The sequence below is a fragment of the Pseudophryne corroboree genome, chromosome 2 (genome assembly GCF_028390025.1).
Source record: "Pseudophryne corroboree isolate aPseCor3 chromosome 2, aPseCor3.hap2, whole genome shotgun sequence".
NCBI lineage: Eukaryota > Metazoa > Chordata > Amphibia > Anura > Myobatrachidae > Pseudophryne > Pseudophryne corroboree.
Window position 1 is genome coordinate 961,783,937 of NC_086445.1, and position 26,776 is coordinate 961,810,712.

General features: G+C 46.9%; 1 protein-coding gene across 1 annotated transcript in view; it reads left to right on the forward strand.

Moving 5' to 3' along the window:
* The window catches only part of LOC135050147 (multidrug resistance-associated protein 1-like), a 139,273-nt gene that overhangs the window by 35,161 nt on the left and 77,336 nt on the right, over positions 1–26,776 (forward strand). The window contains exons 2-5 of the mRNA XM_063956342.1: positions 2,141–2,202; positions 5,366–5,501; positions 12,397–12,524; positions 21,205–21,382. Of these exons, the coding sequence (XP_063812412.1) occupies positions 2,141–2,202; positions 5,366–5,501; positions 12,397–12,524; positions 21,205–21,382 (504 nt within the window). The remainder of the gene's footprint in view (positions 1–2,140; positions 2,203–5,365; positions 5,502–12,396; positions 12,525–21,204; positions 21,383–26,776) is intronic.

Below are 26,776 nucleotides of genomic sequence, written 5' to 3' on the forward strand. Positions count from 1 at the left end.
CCGTGTTGCGACCCTTGAACAATTGTGCATTGCGGCTACGTGGTCCTTAGTGAACATGTTCATAAGGTTCTATGCCTTCGATACTTCCGCCTCCCAGGATGCTTCCTTTGGACGCTGGGTTCTTGTGCCCGCTACAGTGCGTCCCAAAGAAGCTAAGTGTGTCAGGGTGGGCGCCCTGTGGAGCCCAGTGTACCCCGCAGCAGAAAACGAGATTTATGGTAAGAACTTACCTTTGTTAAATCTCTTTCTGCGAGGTACACTGGGCTCCACAGGGCCCCCACCCTGACGCACTTAGCTTCTTTGGGTTGGTATGGCATTAGCCGCTGACACCCTCTCCTGTCGTGAGTGTGTGGTGTATGTGGCTACTAACGATTGTCGTCTCTTTTACCTGCTACTGCATGGGACTTGTTAACAGGGTTCCGGTATGAATGGTCGACCATGTTATGGTCGACAGTCATTAGGTCGACATGAACGCATGGTCGACATGGACACATGATCGACACATGTAAATGGTCGACACATGAAAGGTCAACACATGAAAAGGTCGACATGAGTTTTTTTACTTTTTTTGGTGTCGTTTTTTGCGTAAAGTGACTGGGAACCCCAATGAGTGCACCGCGTCCCCTCGCATGGCTCGCTACGCTCGCCATGCTTCAGGCATGGTGCCTTCGCTCCGCTACCGCTTCGCTCGGCACAGATTACCGTTCCAATCGTAGTCCACGTGGATCGTAAAGTATGGAAAAGTTCCCCAAAATAAAAAAAAGTAAAAAAAAACTCACGTCGACCTTTTCATGTGTCGACCTTTCATGTGTCGACTGTGTCCATGTGTTGACCATGTGTCCATGTCGACCATGTCAATGTCGACCAATAGTGGTCGACCTAATGACTGTCGACCATAACATGGTCGACCATTAGAACGGATACCGGTTAACAGTTATGCATCTTGGGAAGAAGGTCAAAGCTTTGAGCCTGTTGGTGCCTCGGATCAAGATCCTACTCTACACCCCGATGTTATTCCCTGTGGAGCCCAGTGTACCTCGCAGAAAGAGATTTAACAAAGGTAAGTTCTTACCATAAAGCTCGTTATAACATAATGTGAGAAGGGGCACCATAGCGTGGGCTTTCTCTGGGATCAGTTTTGACATGCTTCTTACTCACGGGGCATGCACCTTATATCCCTACTGGAAAAATGAGGAGGGCACCAATTCTCTTTCTGGCACAGATCACCAAAAAGTCTACTTATGGCTCTGATTAATAATGTAATCTTACTTGGTTTTATGTCTGTTCAAGTAACTCCTTCATAGCATGATCTCTGTAGTGTACGTTTTAGTTTAGAATCTTGCAAATAAGGCTCCAAAATCTGAAATGAAGCATCAAATACAAAATCGTTAAATCAGACAGGAATGGTGAAATTCATTTTAACAATATAAGGGGTAATTCCAAGTTGATCGCAGCAGGACATTTTTTAGCAGTTGGGCAAAACCATGTGCACTGCAGGGGGGGCAGATGTAACATGCGCAGAGAGAGTGGGTTATATTGCAGGGTAAATACTGGCTGCTTTATTTTTACACTGCAATTTAGATTTCAGTTTGAACACACCCCACCCAAATCTGACTCTCTCTGTACATGCAGCGCTTCAGTGGAACAACTGTGTAGAGCGGCTACCTGATCCTCTGTACATACAGTACCTTTATGAGATTTTACAGATTTCACACTTTCAGTTCACATGACATTAGTTTTGGGTGTAAGGTCTGTCATGCGGCTTTGCCGGATGAGGCTCTCCCCCTGATTGGCTTGCTTTGTGAAGTCCAACAGTCACCAGCCGATTCAGATTTAAAGGAAGGGACTTTATGGTGACATCATGGGAAATAAATACCAAATTCTGGTAAAATGGCTCAGCCAGAGAATGCGAAAATCGTTCTGGTCATGAGTGGCTGAAAAGTGTCTGTCTATGAAGTTGAATAAAACAATTATAAACTATAACCATAACCTGTACTTAATATGAAATCATATACTGTATTACCATGTGTGTCTTGATTATAGGGTTTACTGTTAAAATTAAGCAATATCTCAAACATATAAAGTGTATAATGTTGTGTATGTTGTGATTATAATATTTTTTACAATTCTCTATTTACAGAATGACAATCCTGAGAACAGAATGTCCTTCCTCAGTAGGGTGACGTATTCGTGGTACAGCAGGTACTGTGTATGACTTATGAAATACATAATGAGAGAGCGTAATGCATTTCGCACAAGGGGCCTAATTCAGACCTGATCGTAGATGTGCTAAATTTAGACATGCAGGGGGACGCCCAGCACAGGGCTAGTCCACCCCGCATGTCCGACCCGACCCCCACGCACACAAGTACAAAAGCATTGCACAGCAGCGATGCTTTTGTACGTGAAGAGTAGCTTCCAGCCAGTGCAGCTCCTGCGCGCTGGCTGGGAGCTACTCATCGCTGCCCAGGTTGCAGCGGCTGCATGTGACATCACACAGCCGCTGCGGCCCGCCCTTCTAACGGTCGGACACGCCTGCATTGCCTGGACGGCACCCCCTAAATGGTGGCCAAACGCTGCCGGCCCGCCCAGCGACCACCTCTGCCTGTCAGTCAGGCAGAGGCGATCGCAGGGCTAAGACAGCCATCGGCTGTCTGGCATGCGACGACGCACTGTGAAAACGCACAGCAGCAATCAGGTCTGAATTAGCCCCCAGGTATAAACTGCTCAGTGATTCTTCATGTCCAGATATTTGCAATAGACTTTATTCGGGATTGTCAAGGGCGAAGGGGGCCACACAATGGACCTGATTCTCTATCGGACACATGGCATGTATAGTTGCATGCTCTGTGCCATGCATAAGCACATGGCAGTGTTGCCGGATCCCTCTTTCTGTGAAGTGGATATTTCTGAGTGGCTGTCTTCAGACCTATGGAACAGATCTGTTTCATGCGGGTGTCATCGGAGGATTGTAGGTGTGTAGCCAGACCTCCGTGCTTGTTTGGGACATATGGATGGAGATGGGGCCTCTGTTTCTGACGGATCTTTTGCACCCAGCATGGGGGAGTGTAATACCCCTTTTACACTCGCAGAAAAATCCCGGGATATTGCACATGAACGCGCATCATCCCGGGATTTTTGTGAGTGTGAATGTGTACAGGGACAATTTCCCGGGACGAGCATTCCGGGATTGCAACCCAGGTCTCGACCTGGGTTGAATCCGGGACCGTCCCGGGAAGCTGTGCAGTGTGAACGGGTATACCGGGTCAAGTCGACCCGGCACCCGTTCTCTGCATAGGAGGAGGCGGTGCTTGGAGAAGATTATCTCCAAGCACCACCTCCGCTAGAGTCAGCTGTGACGTCACCGACCCGGCAATATGCCGGGTTGGCCCGCTAATGTGAAAGGATCATTCCCGGGAATGTGTCCCGGCAAATATACCGGGACACATTCCCGGGAATGACCTTTCACTGCAAGTGTAAAAGGGGTATTAGTGATGATAGTAATAATAACTGCTGTGGCTGTGGATAGAAAAATAGTGGGTAATGCGGCCTCCCGAATATATACGTATGGATACTCACATTGGGTAGATTTACTATGCCATGGAGAGATATAAAGCGGAGAGAGATAAAGTACCAGCCAATCCGCTCCAAACTGCCACGTTATAGGTTGTATTTGAAAAATGACAGGAGTTAATTGGTTGTTACTTTATCTCTCTCCACTTAATCACTCTCTAAGCTTTGATACATCTCCCCATAGTTCTGTGTATTACGTTTGAAATTATGGTAGTTTTTGTTGGAATTCTACATGGATGTAATGTATTAAGAGGATACTGTAGCAGATAGCCACAATATTATCTGTAAAAGTGTTGCGTAATGTGTGTCTGCTATATAATTACCTATAAATAAATAGTGCAGATGTTTAAAAAGTTAGTGTACAGTGCTTGGGTAAATGATGTTTCAGTGCAAATGTCTTTCAGCTGTCTGGTGTATATAGAAGATATAGCAACCATTACACTCTCACACCAGGGGCAAAATTGACTAGCATATGATTTTGGTGATTCAAGGATTTGGCATTCTGTTTCAATTTGATTTCCATTCAATTTGGGTTGAACAGATTTACTGAAGCCCAAATCGAATGTCAAATCAATTCTTTAAGCAGATTCAACTCAAATCCCAATAGAAATCGAATTTCTGTAAAACAATGATGTTTTCCCATAGAACAACATGAAATCCTCAAATTTACTAAAGTTTGATTTGAAATCGACCTCAAAATCGAACCTCAAATCTCCAAATGTTTAGCATGATCTTAGACATTCGATTTTGGCTTCAAAGCCCATTGTAAAGATAGGAAATTGATAGTAATTACTTTTTACGTACCCAGAAACACATAGGGCATTGTGGAAGTAGCAAAAATGGATCCCCAAGGCTATTGTATGTTGTGCACCTACCTACACAATGCAAAACACCACCTGACTGAGAAACCCTGGATGATCAATCTGAGCACCATCAGCAGCTTCATGAGTTTAATAGAGCACATATTTATACTTATAGACATAAAAACATTTTTTTATTATGCAATAGATTGCACCAGAGCACAATATTGGGCAATTTTGCTGAGAAATACATTAAAATTTACCAAAAACATGAGTGAAGTTACTGCCTATCCCGATTCATCCCATGATGCCTACATCCTCAGTAATTAATCCCTGTCTGTCAAAAATCTTTTTGGACAAATGCCAGAGGAATGGTTGTTGTTTAAGATACCAGTATGTTTTAATAAAGCATATAATAAAGAGGCACATATAGCCACCCAATCCATGACAGAATACATCTTTTTTTTTTTTATAAAAATATATATTAAAAATGCATATTTTTATATAACTTTAGAAAAAAGTTGACATTGTGCTCTGCTGCCGCAAATTGCATAATCGCACAAAAATAGCACCCCAAAAAACACATTAATTATGTTTTCATGTTTAAAACAGTGTAAAGAGAGAGCTCCCCCTTTAGTTTGTGTGCATGTGATACATTTGGACCAATAGGAAGCAATGAGGGTGTTCTATTCAATTTTACATTCAATTTTGGTGGAGACTTCAATGGGGATTTGAGGTTCAATTTAGGATGGGATTTCATACATTCGATTCTAAATCCCTTCCAAACAAAAAATCAATTTTTAGTAAATAAGGCAATTTTCAAAAAGTTTAGAAACACCAAAAGGAATCGATTTCAATCGATTTGGAAGATTCATAAAGTCCTTTGCATAATCGAATTTCAGTAAATATAACCCCAGGAGAGTATGTTTGCTCCGTGTACTGTTTGCAAATCCAAACATTTTACACAGTTCTTAATTTCTGTTTTTTTCCAGAATTATAACACTTGGTTACAGGAAACCTTTGGAAAGAGAAGACCTCATTGAGCTGAATTATGCTGATTCTTCATACAGTGTTTACCCAGCATTTGAAAAAAACTGGAGAAATGAAACCTTGCAGCATGGCAGAAAGGTGAGAAGCAGTGGCATATTGTATTTGTTGGCATCACAACTACTTCAGAAGGAAAAAATGATGGATTCAGCCTAAAATGTTACACTCTTTGATCCCCGTACTCATCCAAAATGTGAGATATGAGGGTGCAGATGAGTTATGGTGCCGCTTTGGACAATGCAAATGTGTGAATTACATGCAAACAGTGGAAGCAGCTATTTTTTGACAGTAGTCATGAGAATCCAGCCTATAAATTCACTAGTAAAATGTATACGTTTCATACTTTAGTGATGTCACTAATTCCTTGAGAATTGATAGAATGAGTAGTTGTTTAGCCCACAAAATGGCCATCTTCGTTATTGCTGTTTGCCACTGCTGTGACAGTCACAAAGGTTTAAAAAAAGGTGGTCATAAATAAAAGCGTGATATTTCACTAAACGAGTTTTATGGTAAGAACTTACCTTTGTTAAAACTCTTTCTGCGAGGTACACTGGGCTCCACAAGGATTGGACAATGGGGTGTAGAATAGGATCTTGATCCGAGGCACCAACAGGCTCAAAGCTTTGATTGTTCTCAGAATGCACAGCGCCGCCTCCTATATCACCCAGCCTCCCAGCACAGGAGCTCAGTTTTTAGTTAACCAGCCCAATGCAGTAGCAGGAAAAGAGACGACAACGGTTAGTAGCCACATACACCACACTCTCACGACAGGAGAATTGTCAGCGACTAATGCCATACCAACCCAAAGAAGCTAAGTGCGTCAGGGTGGACGCCTTGTGGAGCCCAGTGTACCTCGCAGAAAGAGTTTTAACAAAGGTAAGTTCTTACCATAAAACTCGTTTTCTGCTGCGGGGTACACTGGGCTCCACAAGGATTGGACAATGGGGATGTCCTAAAGCAGTTCCTTATGGGAGGGGACACACTGTAGCGGGCACAAGAACCCGGCGTCCAAAGGAAGCATCCTGGGAAGCGGCAGTATCGAAGGCATAGAACCTTATGAACGTGTTCCCTGAGGACCACGTAGCCGCCTTGCACAATTGATCAAGGGTCGCACCACGTTGGGCCGCCCAAGAAGGTCCAACAGACCGAGTAGAATGGGCCGTAATGTGAGCAGGAGCAGACAGACCAACCCTCACATAAGCATGTGCAATCACCATTCTAATCCATCTGGCCAGGGTCTGCTTGTGAGCAGGTCAGCCACGTTTGTGAAATCCAAACAAAACAAAGAGAGAATCAGATTTTCGAATAGAAGCAGTTCTCTTCACATAGATACGGAGAGCCCGTACCACATCCAAAGACTGCTCTTTGGGAGACAAATCAGGAGAGACAAAGGCCGGAACCACAATCTCCTGATTAAGGTGGAACGAAGAAACCACCTTAGGTAAATATCCGGGACGAGTCCTAAGAACCGCCCGGTCACAGTGAAAAATCAGATATGGGCAACTACAAGACAAGGCACCCAGATCCGACACTCTTCTAGCAAAGGCAATAACCAGCAAGAACACCACCTTGAGGGAAAGCCACTTAAGGTCAGATGAACCAAGGGGTTCAAATGGAGGCTCCTGCAACGCCTCCAAAACCACCGACAAGTCCCAAGGAGCCACAGGCGGGACATAGGGAGGTTGGATACGCAACACACCCTGAGTGAAAGTATGAACATCAGGTAAAGTCGCAATTTTTCTCTGAAACCACACCGACAAGGCAGAAATATGAACCTTGAGGGAGGCCAGACGCAGGCCTAAATCTAGGCCTTGCTGCAGAAAATCCAAAAGTTTGGCTGTACTAAACTTGGAAGCGTCATAATTGTTAGATGCGCACCAAACAAAGTAGGAATGCCAGACCTTATGATAAATCCGAGCAGAAGCCAGTTTCCGGGCCCGCAACATAGTTTTAATGACCTCTTCAGAAAAACCCTTAGCCCTCAAGACGGAAGCTTCAAGAGCCACGCCGTCAAAGATAGCCGGGCTAGGTCCTGGTAGACACAGGGGCCCTGAACGAGGAGGTCTGGGCGTTGTAGAAGTGGACGGTCCGACGATAGGCCTTGCAGGTCTGAGAACCAGTGCCGTCTGGGCCACGCCGGAGCTATGAGAAGCAGATTTCCTCTTTCTTGCTTGAACTTCCGAATTACCCTGGGCAGGAGTGACACCGGAGGGAACACGTACGGCAGCCGAAACCTCCACGGCGCCGCCAGCGCATCCACGAATGCTGCTTGAGGATCCCTTGTCCTTGCTCCGAAGACCGGAACCATGTGATTGTGTCGAGACGCCATCAGATCTACATCTGGAAGACCCCACTTTTCCACTAGGAGTTGAAACACTTCTGGATGGAGGCCCCACTCGCCGGCATGTACGTCCTGACGACTGAGAAAGTCCGCTTCCCAATTCAGGACTCCCGGAATGAATATTGCCGATATGGCCGGTAGATGGCGTTCCGCCCAACGTAGAATCCGTGAGACTTCCTTCATTGCCAAACGGCTTCGAGTGCCGCCTTGATGATTTATGTAAGCCACTGTGGTGGCGTTGTCCGACTGTACTTGAACAGGACGGTTCTGAATTAAATGCTGGGCCAGGTTCAATGCATTGAAGACCGCCCGCAATTCCAGAATGTTGATCGAGAGCCTTGGTCTACCGACCCTGAAGGGAGTGCTGCTGCAGCACCGCGCCCCAACCTCTCAGACTGGCATCTGTCGTCAACAGGACCCAGTTGGATATCCAGAAGGGACGACCCCTGCACAATTGTTGGTCCCGGAGCCACCAAAGCAGCGACAGACGGACCTCCGGAGTCAATAAGATCATTTGAGATCTGACCCGGTGAGGCAGGCCGTCCCACTTGGCTAGAATCAGCCTCTGGAGGGGGCGAGAGTGGAATTGAGCATACTTCTCCATGTCGAATGCTGATACCATGAGGCCCAGCACCTGCATTGCCGAATGTATCGACACTTGCGGACGAGAAAGCAAGCAACGAATCCTGTCCTGAAGCTTCAGGACTTTCTCCTTGAGGAAGGCTCCTGCTGAGCCGAAACGCGTCGACAATTTTGGGCACTGTGCAATTCCTAAAAACCAGCCTTTAAGGATTTATAACTGTCCAACCACGCACTGGCATCCTGAGGTCTGAAATAGTTGCGGATCCAAAAGATACCTTGATAGGAACATCTCCACACTTCATTCTGTGAGTGTGGTACGCACCTTTATTGATATAGAAATAGATGTGAAAGATACCTTTATACACTTGGTTCATCTTCATTTTTAAGTGAGTTTAGGTATGATCATCTATGCATATTTCATGGTGGAGGATACACAGCAAGGGTGAAGAATTTTAAAAGAAACCTTTATGTGCACATATCCGTTCTTCCTAGTGTGAGTTGGGGTACGCACTTTATACAGATCCCCTATCCATGCTACTGCCTTTCTGCTATGCTGATGGGATAAAGGACTTCTTGTGTATTTAATATTATTTAAAAAACATTAGTACACATTGTAGGTCTGTTTCTTTCCATGTAATAATGACTGGACACTAATTACATCAACTGAGGACATTCGTTAAACTACTAAGGATCACCATACCGAATACCCTCAAGGGACGTATATGTTATTTTTATTTTGACATTTACATTGGGCGCTTATACTGAGAAAAAATTGTCTTCTTTTTGCATGCAATTTCTGTTTCTGTGGGGTGTGGTGGCATTCCATTAGACAATTTATACTTGTTAAAGCTGCCCTGCGCACATTTCAAATATCCCAAAAATCCCCTTGACCTCTTTGTATTTTTCTGAGCAGATAAATCGTCCGCCCACGGCGGGTTAGCTGCAGGGACCACATACGGTTGTACCAGCATTGGGGGTCCCATAGGGGTGTTAGTTTATGAACTAGCGTATGCAGAAGCGTGGAAAAAGCGGCCCACGGTGGGTCAGTATGTGCCTCCGCTGCCACAGTCCCACTCTGGGGCAAGGAGCCCCCAGAACCAGAGCCCACAGCTGCTATATTCTCCTCATATTTGTCTGTGGCTTCAGCAACACCGGCAGTGTGTTCCGCCCCAGAACCGTTACCCTCAGAAGCAGACCTGATATAACTTGCAGTATGAGGTAACACAGTACAATTATCAGCAGCACTATACCTCTAAACCCAAACCCCTGCGCAGTGTAGTCAGCACTAGCAGAGATAAAGGAGAGATATGGTGACTAATTCACAAAGAAAAATACGTAATACAGTTTATCTTTGTGAAAATCCTATATTAGATAACACTTGACGCACCAAGCCCCCTCAGGTTATGGAATATAGGGATAGCAAGATGAGTGAGAGACACGAAATGGACACCACTGAGCTATCAAATGCACACACAGAAAGTCACAGTTTGTACAATGCAGAGGTTATTACTGACAATAATACTGCACTGGACTAGCTTAAACAGCTATATAACAACAGATATAACAGTACACAGTAAGAACTGGATGTATATCACAGGGTAATTGTACTATAAAACCCTGACTAAATGCACTCTTTCTTAACTGTCACTGTCTAAAAAGGCAGGTAGAATACTTAAGCGTCATGTAAAGACACAGCGCTGACAACCAGGCAGCTTTACATAGGAGGATTTGCCCAAGCAGTCCCAGGAACAGTGAGCTGAGGGATAATGGCGCCGCAGACTGGGAGTGAGGAAAAGACAGATATGCAGCTCCAGGGCGGGAACACTTGCTAGAAATGGCGCCCTGGGGCTGGGGGAGGGGCTTCAGGTTTAAGCCTTATCCCCTCTGCTGGCAAAACCACCGGTTACTGTGGGCGATATAAGAATTGGTTTAGAGAGAAAACCTGACATGCGCCCATGCCCTGGTGATCTAGTGGGATCGCCTGTACTGCCACAGTGTCTACCGCCAGCGCGCGCGGCCCGCCTCCCACTGACCGCGCCGGATCGCGATAAAGACCGGGTCCCGCAAGCGGGACCCACTTACCACCGCCCGAAGCGCGGCCACGCGACCCTGGAGAGCCCCAGCCGTGTGTGTCTAACGTGAAGAAAACCGGAGCCTCCGCTGTAGGTACCCGGCAACCAGGTCTCGGGAGTGTACAGCACCGCTGGGGAGAGCTGGAGCTGCAGCAGTGAATGTCACAAGACATTTACCACCGATGCTGCCCTTGAAGTCTTCACTTTTTACCTCATAAAAAGCTTTTCTTAGGGCTGCTTGGAGCAGCCCCTCTGTTAAGTGCCTGCTTACTGCAGCACCAACTTACAAAACTGAGCTCCTGTGCTGGGAGACGGGGTGATATAGGAGGCGGCCAGGGCCGGCGCTTCCATTAGGCAGCTTTAGGCAGCTGCCTATGAGCGCCAGGACCTGAGGGGGCGGCACACAGATGCTGTCAGGGGCCCTGATAATTTTGTCTGTTAGCCCCCTGCCCTGTAGCCCCCATGTGACTGCTATAATAGCAGCACTGCAGCTGCAGGGCACCCGGCGGCATGGACACATTAGTAGCAGCGCTGCAAGCGGTCCTGCAGCGCTGCTGAACTTACTGACAGCAGCTGAAGCTTTTTGGCCATTCCAGGCCACTGTACACTACCTAGTGTCCCAGGATCCACCATTGACTCTCCGGATTCACCACCTCTGGAGAAGTTATACAGTGGGAGCGGCGAGGTAGTCTCCCCCTCGGCTGGTCCTGTATACCCTCTGCCGGGCTGGTTCCGGAGCCCGGTGCTTGATGGTGGGTTTTGTGTTTGTTTTTATAAAGGGGGCGTGGTCACAGGTCCGTGATTAGGCCACGCCCCCGACTTTGCCAGGTCCCCGGCGGTCTGTCTGCTGCTCTGCCCATTCTATCTGACACTGGCTCCTGCAGTCTGAGCTGGAGGAGGTAACTGCTGTGTGTGTGTCTCAGTACGAGTGTGTGTGCCTCACTATGAGTGTCAGTGTGTGTGTGTGTCTCAGTATGAGTGTTTCTCAGTCTGAGTGTGTGTGTGTGTGTGTTTCTCAGTACGAGTGTGTGTGTGTGCGCCTCACTATGAGTGTCAGTGTGTGTGTGCCTCAGTATGAGTGTGTGTGCTTCAGTGTGAGTGTGTGGGCCTCAGTGTGAGTGACAGTGTGTGTCTCAGTATGAGAGAGTGTGTGCCTCAGTGTAAGTGTCAGTGTTTTTGTGTGTGTGTGTGTGTGTCTCAGTACAGTGTGTGTGCTTGTCCGTGTGAGTGGATGTGTACCATAGGGCTTATTGGGAAACAACCAGTACATGTATTGCTATATGTACCTCACACTCTGTTAGTTACAGAAGTTCCCTGCATGAATACTATATCACTAGTGGCCTGCAGTTGGTGAGGGCATAGGCAGATTCAGTAGAAGCACCGAACACCACATTCCTTCCCCACCCGCTCCGTTTAGGAGGATAATTATTATTTTTTGTAATTTCTAATACAGCGACAGGTGGCCTGGACTGGGGAGCAGGGTGTCCTATATCCCCCCAGGCCGCTCCTTCTCTAACACTCCGGCATGAGGGTTGGGGGTAGGCTGCAGGAGGGGAGGGTTAGGCTGCAGTGTGTGTGGGGGAAGGGGGTGGGGGGTGTTAGGATTAGACTGCAAGAAGGGAGGGTTAGCATACTTTCCCACAAGATGTTGGGATACTGAGCGTCAGGATGCAGCTATCATTCTTCTGACCCCCGGCATCCTAGGCGCCGGGATACCTTTCCCAACCCGCTATAGGGTGTGGGAGGGGGGTGTGTGTGTGTGTGAAGTTTTGCCTAGGGTGCCGAAAAACCTTGCACCGGCCCTGGAGGCGGCGCTGTGCATTCTGAGAACAGTCAAAGCTTTGAGCCTGTTGGTGCCTCGGATCAAGATCCTATTCTACACCCCATTGTCCAATCCTTGTGGAGCCCAGTGTACCCCGCAGCAGAAAGTAATGATTGTGAGGGAATTAAATTGGCTGTTGCTTACCTCATATTTTCACAGGATTCCGCTTCCAAGAGAGTATCATTGCTGCGGGCATTATGGAACACATTCAAATACTCACTTATTCAAGTGGCCTTCATGAAGGTAGTCGCTGATGTTCTGGCATTTACAAGCCCTCAGATATTAAAGTGAGTAAAATTTACAGCTCCTAACTGTCATATTTCAAAAACAGCCGCAATGTGGCAGTTAGGAACTGATTACATAGTTACATAGTTAGTGAGGTTGAAAAGAGGCAAAATGCCCATCGGGTTCAATCTGTACTCTGTGTTAAGCTGTTCATATTATAATGCACCTGCTAAAGTACTGGTTTAGTACCAATTGACAACTATGATTCTTACTCCCAGATATTAATGTCACTATGCTAAATGCTATAACCCTGGATACTGTTTCCAGTTAAAAATGTGTCCAATCCATTTTTAAATGCATTTACAGAGTCTGCCATTAATACCTTCTCCGGCAGGAAGTTCCAAATCTTTATTGCCCTTATCGTGAAGAACCCTTTCCTACGTTGTGTACAGAATTTTCTCTCCCCTAGCATCAGCGAGTGCCCACGTGTCCTATACAGAGTTCTTTTAATAAACAGATTCCCTGCTAACTCCTTATAATGACCATTTACATATTTGAATATATTAATAATGTCTCCTCTTAGATGCCTCTTTTCTGGTGTATACATATTTAACCTAGTAAGCCTTTCCTCGTACTCCAGTGTCTCTAGCCCTTTAATCAATTTAGTAGCTCGTCTTTGAACTCTTTCTAGTTCCTCGATATGTTTTTTATAATATGGTCACCAAAATTGAACACAATATTCAAGGTGTGGACGTACCAATGATTTGTACAGTGGCAGGATTACATCCTTGTCCCAATGCGCCGTTTTATGTACGCAAGCACTTTATTTGCCTTCTTTGCTGCATTTTGACATTGTGTACTGTTACTAAGCCTATTATCTATGAGCACCCCCAAATCTTTTTCCACCACGGTTACCCGTAAATTTTCCCCATTTAGAGTGTAGGATGCATGTCTGTTTTTTGTCCAAAATGCATAACTTTGCATTTTTCTATATTGAACCTCATTCCTCATTTAGACGCCCAGGTTTCAAGTTTAAATAAGTCATTCTGTAGAGACACCACATCGCCTTCTGAATTAATTACCTTACACAGTTTAGTATCATCTGCAAAGATTGACACTGTGCTTTCTGGGCCTATTCCTAGATCATTGATAAATATATTGAACAGTAGCGGGCCAGGTACGGACCCTTGTGGTATTCTGCTGACTACTGGTGCCCAGCTGGAGAATATCCCGTTGACCACTACTCAGGGCCGGCTCCAGGCCTACTAGCACCCTGAGCGAAAACATGTAAACCCCCCCCCCCTATGCGCGCGCCAAAGTCGCGCGCGCTCCAGGGAAAGTGGGCGTGGCCTCTTGGAAAGTGGGCGTGGCCTCAGGACTTCATATTATTAGACTGTAAATAAATATGTTTTCACACCCCCTCTACACACACAATTAGCAGCCTTACACATAACAGCCACAGTAGTGTTCCTTACACACAATGTCTCCAGTGTAGTGTCAGATACACATAATGTCTCCAGTATAGTGCCAGATACACAATGTGCAGTGCCAGATAGACATGATATGCCCCCCAGCAGTGCCAGCTACACACAATATGCCCCCCAGCAGTGCCAGCTACACGATAATGTTCACTTTTTAGGGCAGGGAGGGCACATTTTTAAGTTAGGAGGGCAAAATGATGTACATACTGTAATGCTTAGTGCTCATTTACCTACATGGTAAAGCATGGCGGCGCGCAGCAAAATTTAGGAGCGTTGCTTCGTGGGGAAGGTGCGTGGCCACATAATAGTGGCAATTCGCATTACACCACACAGTAGTGCAGTTAATACACACTGCACCAGGTAGAACCTCCTAGACACTTTGCGCCAGGCAGAGCACGTTAGACACTTTGCGCCATGCAGAGCACGTTAGACACTTTGCGCCAGGCAGAGCACGTTAGACACTTTGCGCCAGGCAGAGCACGTTAGACACTTTGCGCCAGGCAGAGCACGTTAGACACTTTGCGCCAGGCAGAGCACGTTAGACACTTTGCGCCAGGCAGAGCACGTTAGACACATTGCCTAGCCACAGACACCTAGCGGGAACACTACATGATATGCTCCCCAGCCGTGCAAGCTACACATGACATGCCCCCCAGCAGTGCCAGCAACACATGACATGCCCCCCAGCAGTGCCAGTAACACATGACATGCCCCCCAGCAATGCCAGATACATAAATGGCCACACAGTGCCAGATATGTCCCTACATAAATGCCCCTACAGTGCCAGATATAGAAATGCCCCCACAGTGCCAGATACAGAAAAGTCCCCACAGTGCCAGATAAATGCCCCCACAGTGCCAGATATGACCCCACAGTGCTACATAAATGCCCCCACAGTGCCAGATATGACCCCACAGTGCCAGATAAATGCCCCCACAGTGCCAGATATGCCCCCAGCAGTGCCAGCAACACATGACATGCCCCCCAGCAATGCCAGATACATAAATGCCCCTACAGTGCCAGATACAGAAATGCCCCCACAGTGCCAGATAAATGCCCCCACAGTGCAAGATAAATGACCCCACAGTGCCAGATAAATGCCCCCACAGTGCCAGATAAATGCCCCCAGTGCCAGATAAATGTCCCCACAGTGCCAGATAAATGCCCCCAGTGCCAGATAAATGTCCCCACAGTGCCAGATAAATGCCCCCACAGTGCCAGATAAATGCCCCCACAGCGCCAGATACATAAAATGCCCCCACAGTGCAGATATGACCCTACAGTGCCAGATACATAAATGCCCCCACAGTGCAGATATGCCCCCACAGTGCCAGATACATAAATGCCCCCACAATGCCAGATACATAAATGCCCCCACAGTGCCAGATACATAAAATGCCCCCACAGTTCCAGATACATAAATGCCCCCACAGTTCCAGATACATAAATGCCCCCACAGTTCCAGATACATAAATGCCCCCACAGTTCCAGATACATAAATGCCCCCACAGTGCCAGATGCAAAAATGCCCCCACAGTGCCAGATACATAAAATGCCCCCACAGTTCCAAATACATAAATACCCCCACAGTGCCAGATACATAAATGCCCCCACAGTGCCAGATACATAAATGCCCCCACAGTGCAGATATACCCCCACAGTGCCAGATACATAAACGCCCCCACAGTGAAAGATATACCCCCACAATGCAGACATACATGCCCCCACATTTCCAGATACATAATTGCCCCACAGTGAAAGATATGCCCCAACAGTGCCCCCACACAGAGCCCGATCCACGATACCTGTGGTTGTGGCGGGAGGGGGAATGCCGCTGAGGACGCGGGCGGCTCTTCTAAACTCCTGTGTGCGCGGCTGCCCGGCGCCGGCGTCTAACGTCAGACGCCGCACAGCCGCATAGACAACAACTTAAGTTTATGCCAGGCAGCACTGCAGGCTGGCTCCAGGCACAAAGATGGCGGCGCCAGCGCGCGGCGCCCATAAAGGGTGGCGCCCCGCGCAGCCGCTCTAGTCGAACGTGCCTGGAGCCGGCCCTGCCATTACTCGTTGTACTCTGTTATCCAGCCAATTACCTATCCTTGTGTAATAGTACAGTATATAAGGCCAAGTTCCCTTAATTTGATGATCAGTCTCCTGTAAGGCACTGTATCGAAGGCTTTTTCAAAATCTAAATACACACATCCACTGCTTTTCCCTGGTCAAGATTCTTGCTCACTTCCTCATAGAAGCTGATTAAGTTAGTTTGACATGATCTGTCCCTTAAAAACCCATGCTGACTTTTGCTAATAATCTTATTAACCTGTAGATAATCCTGTATGCTATTCCTCAAAATACCTTCCAATATTTTACCCACTATAGAGGTTAAACTAACTGGTCTATAGTTACCAGGATTATTTTTAGTTCCCTTTTTAAATAAATGCACTACCTCAGCCATGCACCAATCCTTTGGTACCATGCCTGATGTAATTGGACTATGGAAAATCATCTAAAGGGGTTTTGCTAGCTAAATAAGCTTCATAATAACCCTCGGATGAAAACCATCTGGGCCTGGTGATTTATTAATCTTTATGTTGCTTAGTCTCTCCAGGACTATTCCTCACTTAAACAGGCATCAAGCCTAGAGTCATTACCTTCACTATCATTATGCACTAGTCCCACCGTCTGATCCTCCCTGGTGAATACTGAGGGAAAAAATGTGTTCAGTATTTCAGCTTTTATTTTATCATCGTTTATCAAAGCTCCCAATTCATCTATTAATAAGCCTATGTTCTCCTTCTTTAACATTTTACTGTTTATGTATTTATAAAACTTTTTAGGATTGGTTTTACTCTCTATAGCAATTAGTTTTTCGTTTACAATTTTAGCTGCCCTTATGACTTTTTTGCATTTTTTATTGCATTCCTTATAATGCTGGAATGACTCCTCCCCTTTATTAGATTTAAATGTTTTGAAAGCACGCCTATTTTTAGCCATTGCTACTTTGACCTCCTTATTGAGCCACATTGGCTTGGGTTTAGTACTCCTGCGTTTACTGCTCATGGGAATGAATTTGCGAATATTGCTAATATAAGCAACCCTTTAAAAGCTACCCACATTTCCGTTGTGTCTTTACCATGAAACAAAACTTTCCAGTCAATGTCGTTTAGTATAGTTAGATATTTATAGATTGATTGGTACTTTGGGGTATATTCAATTGAAGTCGGATCCATTCCGACATTCATTTGTCGGAATGGACCCGACCTGGGCTATTCAATGGACATCTAAATTCGACTTTAAAAAAAGTCAAATTGAGATGTGGGAGGGGAGACGGGGGAGAGCCGCGGGCAGACGGGGGGACAGCAGCGGCTATATAGCCGCTGCTGTCCCCCCATCTGCCCGCGGCTCTCCCCCGTCTCCCCCCCCAGTCCTTCCTCTCTCACAGACGCCGCACCCTGTCCCCCCTCTCACAGCCGCCGCTCCCCGTCCCCCCTCTTACAGCCGCCACTCCCCGTGTACCCCTCTCCCCGTCCCTCCTCTCTCACAGCCACCGCTCCCCGACCCCCCTCTCACAGCCGCCGCTCCCCGTCTCCCCCTCTCTCACAGCAGCCGCTCCTGGTCAGCCGCCGCTCCAAGTCTCCCCCTCTCTCAAAGCTGCCGCTCATGGCAGCGTCCACCCAGCTCCAGCAAGCGAGGTCTCGCTTGCTGGAGCAGGGTGGACGTTGCTGGCTGTGACATCCTCCAGCGCTGCTCACCCCGTCCCCGCCTCGGCTCTCCCCGTCCCCGGCGCTGCTCTCCCCATCTCACTCGATTTTTTTAAAGTCGAACTGAGATGGACACAAGCACGTGGGTCGGCAGCTATTTCGCCGATCCACGTGCTTTTCGACAAGTCGAATTCATCGACTTGTCGAAAAATTTGGGGTTATATTGAATAGGTCGAATCACGATTCGATTTTAAAAAATCGAAAACTGACGTCTTTTCGACAGACAGCAGCTTTCGACTTCAATTGAATATACCCCTTTATCTCTTTCCACATTCTCTCTCTCTCTCCATGGTTGAATACATATCTCCCGTAACCAGCCAATCGACTTGCTAAGGGCTGCTGACTAGATGAGTCCATAGTCATGATAAAATGTCGCTTTGAGGGTGTTTACTTGACAGATAGGGTGTGTGGTCTGTTAGTTTTTTTTCAAATTCTGAATAATGAGAGGTATGCTGTTGCATGTGATTTATCAGCATTTCTGTAAGTGAATGGCCCTTACGCCACTCTTGTGCCTGATAGTTGCAGTCTCATCCACCTTTCAGGCAGAGTTGTCCCTAACATTGCTGGAAGATAATTGAAAATGCTTTTTATGGCCCCTCTAACCACTGTGTTACCATTTGAACTTGTAACTGGGGGAACAGTCCTTTGATCCTAATGTGTTTATTGGCAAGTTAATGGAGCAGACAATGCTGAAAATATCTGCAGTGCAACGCAAAAAAGGCTCAAGATCGCAAGCGCAAATATGGGTTCATTGGACTAATGGGTTCCATTCCTATAACCATTTACATGATTTTACTAGCAGTATAAATACTAGTAATTGTATGAATATTAAAATCAGCAGGTAAAGAGCCTACATAAAGAAATGATCTGTATCTTTGGCACGTGTGGTATAGAAGATCTACAGCAGGCATGTCCAAACTGCGGCCCTCCAGCTGTTGAGAAACTACACATCCCAGCATGCCCTGACGCAGCTTTAGCATTCTCTGACAACAAAACTGTGTAAGGGCATGCTGGGATATGTAGTTTCACAACAGCTGGAGGGCCGCAGTTTGGACATGCCTGATCTACAGTATCTAGGTAGACAGTCATTAGGTCGACCACATGCGGCCGACATACGTTAGAGTGACAGGGTCAAAAGATCAACAGGGACAGAAAGTCAATAGGTAAGAGGTAGACAGTGGGTAAGGTTGACAGTTACAAAAGGTCAACAGAGTCAAAAGATTGCCATGAAAATGGTCGACACAGAAATGGTAATTCATCATAAGTGACCACAGTTAGTGGAAACATGTACCCTCATGGGCTCGTTGCACTCACTACGCTTCGGGCAAGATGCCTCGCTCTGCTACCACGGCACTCGTCACAAGTTACTATTCCCACGTGATAGTATATCAAGCCAAAAATTGGGAAAACATGTAAAGAAAACTAATTAAAACTTTTGTCGACCATTTGTGTGTTGAGCATTGTCATTTGACCTTTTGAACTTGTTGACCTTAATGCATGCCGACCTTTCATTTGCTGACCTTTTGTACCTGTCGACTTATTGACAGCCGACCTATTATGGTGTCGACCTATTATCCGGATACCAACTTTGGCAAGGTGTGTTTTGTACAGTGTAAATTGGAAACAAGTGTCTAATTTGAGTTCATACGCTTTCTAACTGCAATTTGATCAGATTACACTGTGGATACATAGATCCTTTTGCCATACGTTTGTGTTTGTAAAGCCTCCAGGCTAGCAGATGGAGGTATTTGTTCTTTGAGTTATTTTCATAATACAGTAGACTGACATGAAGTAGTTAATATGCTGATTATATATAGACACAAGCCATGAGGAGAATGAGTCAGCTTCTTTATGCTTTGCATAGTCACTGCGGGGCCTCCGTTCTACGCCATAGTAAGCCAATACTGTTCAAGATCAATTCCCTGCATGCATAGGCAACAACCCAGTAACTATTTGCTTTTAACGTGTTGAGATTGTATTTTCTCTTATATACAGTATGCCAGGAACAAACAACATGTGGCCCGCCAGTTGCTGTGGAACTATACAGCTCCACGAACGCCTCTGCCTGTCAATCAGGCAGAGGCGTTCGCATGAGTGAGCTGCGAACGCATTTCACTGGGTGTGCGCAAGTGCAATACATTTTCCCAGCGCGTTAAACCCTCGGGTAATACGCAGTAACGCAAAGATTCCATGTAAAATGCTGGACACTGGCCCTCATTCCGAGTTGATCGCTCGCTAGCTGCTTTTAGCAGCAGTGCAAACGCTAGGCCGCCGCCCTCTGGGAATGTATCTTAGCTTAGCAGAATAGCGAACAAAAGGATCGCAGCGCTGCTACAAAAAAAAGATTGTGCAGTTTCAGAGTAGCTCGAGACTTACTCCTAGCTTGCAATCACTTCAGACTGTTTAGTTCCTGTTTTGACGTCACAAACACGCCCTGCGTTCAGCCAGCCACGCCTCCGTTTCCCCCGCCACGCCTGCGTTTTTATCAGGCACGCCTGCGTTTTACACACACTCCCCAAAAACGGTCAGTTACCTCCCAGAAACACCCACTTCCTGTCACTCACTCTGCGGCCAGCAGTGTGACTGAAAAGCGTCGCTAGACCTTGTGTGAAACTACATCGGCTTTTGTGAAAGTACGACGCGTGTGCGCAGTGCGTCCCATACACATGCGCAGAAATGCCGATTTTTAGCCTGATCGCTGCGCTGCGAACAACGGCAGCTAGCAATCAACTCGGAATGAGGGCCACTATGCGCAGGACTGCTGGATCTAATTAAATAGGTCCAAGCTGACAATTAACCCCAATGGTTAAAATTGAAGTAGTGTAATAAACAAGAATGTAAAGTATTTTGCAATAAATTTATATTTTCCTGATATAAAAATCTGAACATATGTTTTTAAGTTGCGAGGATGTATCATCGCTTAGAAAGTTCAACCAACTAACCAGCTCCTGTCATTTTTCAAACACAGCCTGTACCATGACATTTAGGAGCTGATTGGCTGCTACTTTATCTCTCTCCAAACTTTGATAAATCTCCTCCTTAAACCCCTTTCACAACGCCCCCAAAACCTGGGTTAACCCAGGTTGCGGCTTGGGGAGGGTGGGGTTAAGGGTTAACCCGTGACCAGTGACTTGGGAATCTAACCCGGGTTACAGAGCAGTGTGATGACCCTGGTCCCGTTCACAGCCAAGGGAGAGTCGCAGTCCAGGCATTTCATCTTCTAGCACCTGCAGAGGTAGGTTCCGGCAATATCCCGGCTCCAGCCAGCGGTGTGAACAGGTTTTACAGCTTGAAACCCGTGTCCAGTGTACTCGGGCTGGACCCGGGAATGCGGTCTGAGAGGGGTATAACTAAGCACCATGAGAGATGTAGTATAGAGGGAGCATGGAATTATTTGCTTCCCAAAGTATGAAACCTTATAGCTTTATGTGAAGCTACATGTGATGTAAAAAAAACCTCGGAAAATGTAATATCTCTTGTCTATTTTTGTTTTTTCTTAGACAAATGATCGCTTTCTGCGAAAACCGCCCAGAAGGGTCCTGGTCTGGCTACATGTTTGCCCTTGGTCTGCTTGTGGTCACTATCTTGCAGACATTAATCCTACAACTCTATCAACGTTTCAACATGCTGACCGCTATGAAAATCAAAACTTCCATCATAGGAACCATATACAAAAAGGTAAGAAACATAAACCTAAAAAACAAAAAAAAAATTGTTCATCTATTAAAGTAAAACTAAAGCAGAAAGTTTTTTTTTATAATTTTTTTTTTTTAAGCAAAACTAAACAATAAAGTTGGCGTTTCATGGAAGACAGGCGCGTATAGGAAACGTAATGTGCCTATCATGTTTTAGTTGTTATAACATTGGGGGTGACTCAGAGAGAGCATCACATATTTATTTATTACCAGTTATTTATATAGCGCACACATACCTGCCCCAGTGGAGCTTACAATCTATATTCCCTACCACATGTACATGCACACACATTCACACTATGGTTAATTTTGTAGGGATCCAATTAACCTAGCAGTATATTTTTGGATTGTGGGAGGAAACCGGAGTACCCGGAGGAAACCCACGCAAGTATGGGGAGAATATACAAACTTCACACAGTTAGAGCCATGGTGGGAATCGAACCCATGACCTCAGTGCTGCGAGGCTGTAATGCTAACCATGACACCAGCCGTATTTTTAGTTCTGGTAGTCTGTGCTGTACAAACCCAAAGCCTCGACAGAGGTTCAGGCTACCTAACCTTTTTAAGCATTAATAACTATGTGTGCGGGTGAGAGCAGAAGCTCGTCCTGGGCGTGGTCCCTCAAAGTCGCTTGGCCTGGCTGGCGCAGCGACTGGTACTTCTGCTGGTGACAGTTGCCGCATGGATTTACAACACATGCTGAGATAATCAGTAAGGTGTCACGGGCAGCGTTCTCAGATTGGCGTATTTGGAGAATCGCTGCTCCAGGATCTTGACAAACTTACAGTACTTGGAAGCAGCAGTGATGCACAGATGTGGTAATGCAGCAGGAGGCATCTGGTATAAGTAGGTGTCTCTTGGATGCATGTGTGATCAAGTGCTGCGTCCGTGGGAAACAGCATCGGATCACCTGCGACACCATAGGCCGGCAGAGAGACCCATGTGATTACGCAGACCAGCCACCAAAGCTCCGCCGCTAAGGCCAGGGAATCTCAGTTGGGAGACAGATACCCTGGGCTCAGCCCGCCCACAAAACGGAGTCAACATGCCTACATTTTATGACATGGAGCACCTTGCCACCGCCTCGCCGCCCCAAACAGCTGCAGACTGTCAGTCAGCTGACAACTCAAGACCGGCACTGCACGTGCGCAGGAGGTGTCAGGCGCATGCGCAATGTACTGGACATCGGTACGTTGCTTCCTTATTTAGTGTGTGACCGGACCTTTTATCACCCCCATTGTTTTACTTTATGTCCCTTTAAATAATCATTGAGTATAATGGTGGCTGTGAGATCTTTGTCTACAAGATATTTCTGCATAAGCTAAGTACGCAATGTGTAGACCTACATACTGTATAACCCATTAATTAAGAGTAATTCATTAGCAAAACTTGGTTTATTTAACCACTTAACTGGCGCCATCGCATGTGATGCGAACGGAGCTAGAAGTGCTTCAGCTGGCAAGATTGCATCACATGCGACCGTACCGCCCCGCTCTGTGCCCCAGCTTTAGATGGATCTCCTCTGGCTCCTATGACCGCCGACATCACTGCCAGAATCCCGTCCCAGAATGTGACAAGGATGCGCTGGGGATCAAACTGTGAGGAGGGGACCTTATTTCCCCACTCATCGCTATTTGGCTGATCTCTGCGAGTGCAGAGATCATCTGCAGCAGGGGGGACTGATCATCCCCATGACAGACAATGCACTGTGCTCTGCAAGTGTGTGTGTGGGGGAGGGGGGGGGGTGTATATGTTCGTGGGGGTTACCCACTGTTGGATTTTTCATCAGTGGGGGTGGGTGAGGGGTAAAATAAAGATCTATGATGCCAGAGGTGAAGGGGGTGGGGGAAATAACAGGGTAAGAGAAGGAAAGGGGGGAGGGACTTTTTACATGGTGGGAGGTTGGTTTACAAAACATGGAATTTTTTTTTTACTACTAAGCGGCTGTGGGGGCTACTTTTATTATGATTCAAGACCATGGGGGGGTCTATTGCCAATGGGATTGGGAAGTTATAATGGGGGGCCATTGGACACAGGGGGGGGGGTGCAAAACATCCCCTAGATATCTATTTTTTTTAAATAAAATATTTATAATATTAAAAATACTTTTTAAACTTGATTAAGTAATAAAATAAAAGACAATTTCTGAGCGGTTTGGTGGGGGGAAAAATGTCAGTTAAGTGGATAAATGCTTATTACTACAAATGTTCTTTTCCAAAACTGTGTTCAATTAAAGAACTTTCCAGTTGTCAGTATCTACACTGCACTGTTTACACCTGCAAGGTTCTAGATCAGATTTAAGCAATCCACTGCTACAGTACTCTAAGAGCCTGAGCCTGATTCAATGCCGGTGTTCACGTAGTTGAGCAATTTCCGCATCCCGAGCAGGTGCAAATATCCTGTGGGCCTGATTCATGATTGTAAGGAATTAAACAGCCGCAAATAATCGGCTGTGCAATTCTGTGTCATAAAAATGCAAATCCAGCAGGAGACGTCTGCAGGAGATAGATGCCACCTGATTGCATTAGTGAGCACCCGAGGATGCAACTTCGGATCACCATCCCGACCATCGTGACCATCGGTTGCGATTCGCAATGGTTACAGGCATCGGCCAGCCTGCGTATGCAGAAGCTTACTTAGGCTGGCTGTAGGATCCGGTCACCTGGGTCTGAGATGAAGCAGCGCTTGACCAGACACACCTTCCAAACGGAAATGACACTCAGGGTGCCCTGCTGAGAGAAGGGATCTGGTGATAGCGGCGGAAGCTGCAGGCAGATAATGGGGTCCGGCTGGGGTAATGCACTATTGGGTAATAACTCAACTGTGCTGAGGGGTCAGAGGAGCATGTGCTGAGCTCTGATTGGAGGAGCCCATCACTTGCTCCACTGGCCCGTGGAGATCAGCAGCAGCCTCAGGGGAGAGACTCATTCTGAGGCTGTGATTGCTCTGCCGACTGCTGACTGATGCATCCCGCACAGCCGCAGAACTCAGACTTCATAACATCCCGGCCTGTATCTCTGCAGATCTGCGGAGCTATTCAGAGTAGCAGAGAAGTCACCCGGATCTCCACTAGGGTGTAACTGGGTGGCACTTAAAATAAATTTGCCATGGGCGCGTTGATAGGTTTGCGATAAGCTTACACAGAAATACTCGCAATTTCAGTCATATCTCTTGCACCAAGGAATGGATAGGGCTTGTGAAAATCTGTGCTAATAGTGAAGACAGTTGTTCTCACAAGCGCGTATTTAGGGGTGGTGCAACTGCTGTGTTCAAGCACGTAATGTCACAGATGCAGGCTCTGTACATACGATTCCAAATCCACCACAAATGCATACCTCCCAAATGTCCCGATTTTGGTGGGACAGTCCTGTTTTTCGGGCACTGTCCTGCCGTCCCACCCGTGGAACACTGTGGGGGGAGGTCGGTTGGGAGGCCCCCTCTCACTTGCAGTGGTGAGTAGATGCTGTGCACCTGTGTGCAGCGTCTATTCACGGGAGAGGGAGAGACTGGGGGCACGGCCAGCAGCTCACAGAGCACTGGGCATGCCCCCCATAGTGACAGAACGGGGGCGGGGCTTGCAATCGCTGCATTTCCCATGAGGTCATGCCCCCTATCCACGAAGGCCACACCCCCTAATTTCATGCGGCACCTTGGCTGTTCCTCTTACCTTTTGGACAAAGGGGGTCATTCCGACCCGATCGCTCGCTGCAGTTTGTCGCAGCGCAGCGATCAGGTTGGAACTGCACATGCACCGGTGCCGCAGTGCGGAGGGGGCTGAACGGTGGCGTTAAGCCACCATTCAGTAGGCGCGGTCTCGCCAACGCAGGCGTGGCCGGACCGTTGGGGAAGCCGTGGCGCGGCGGCCACGTTACGTCTCATGCAGCCGCTCCAGCCAGCGGCAGCGACACTCAACTCCCGGCCAGCCGCAGGAGCTGTGCTGGCCGGGAGTTACTCCACAGATACAAAGGCATCGCCTCTGTGCGATGCTTTTGTATTTGTGCGGGGGAAGGGCCGGCACTGACATGCGGGGCGGACTAGCCCTGTACTGGGCGTCCCCCCGCATGTCTGGAAACATGATCGTAGCTGTGCTAAATTTAGCACAGCTACGATCAACTCGAAATGACCACCAAAGTCTGAAGTTATGCCAAAAGGTGTAAATTTTCCCTAGGAAAACCATGTTGCAATGCAAGGAAGGTAAATGTATTATTATATTTTTTTGCATGTATTGAAAGCGCTGGTTACTAGGTTCATTAAACACAAACACTGGGTAGCTTTATTTGTATACAGGACAAAATGTTTGGTTGGTTTACACAGGATTCTAAATACGTGGATAGATTTGGGAGAGGGTCAGGCCCTAGCCCATCCAGGACCTTCTAGTGCAAAAAAAGTAAAGTTACCCAGTAATTCTGTACTGTAAGTTTCTCTGAATCCAAAAATGTGCATTTGTATCCCTTGCCAGGTGTAAATTAGCTCTCCTCCTTAGCCGGATTTGTACTTATCTCTATCTGACGCCTACAGTAACAGTGTCCCACAGATTCCCTGTAGCTGGTTCAGCGAGTTCACCAACGTGTGACACACCCAAGCAGTAACCATGTGACAGGCACTCCTGCTGGACGTTGTGTAATCTGTAAATGATCGTTACAGCACACATGAATCATTAATGGTTCCAGCCACACACAGTTATATAACACTCTGGGATTGGCAAAACAAATGTTACAGTCAGGAGTAGAGTAACTTTTCATTACAGTTAAACACTTTAGTACACTTGAGTGCATACAATATATGTTGATGGACATTATACATCATTCTGATTTACTAAGGTGCAAGCATGTTCCATAATGTATATTTAGCCCTTTTTCATGGTAAGGTTTTCCACAGCTCAGGAGCGGTCATTCTGAGTTGATCGCTCGCTAGCTATTTTTTGCAGCGCTGCGATCAGATAGTCGCCGCCTATAGGGGAGTGTATTTTAGCTGTGCAAGTGTGTGATCGCATGTGCAGCCAAGTGGTACCAAAAAAACATTGTGCAGCTTCTGAGTAACCCAGGACTTACTCAGCCGCTGCGGTCACTTCAGCCTGTCCGGTCCCGGAATTGACGTCAGACACCCGCCATGCAAACGCTTGGACACGCCTGCATTTTACCAACCACTCCCAGAAAACGGTCAGTTGCCACCCACAAACGCCCTCTTCCTGTCAATCTCCTTGCGATCGGCTGTGTGAATGGATTCTTCGTTAAATCCATCGCCCAGCAACGATCCGCTTTGTACCCTGCACATTGCGGTGCATACGTATGCGCAGTAGTGACCTGATCGCTGCGCTGCGAAAAACGGCAACGTGCGATCAGCTTGGAATGACCCCCTAATAGGGGTAGATTTACTG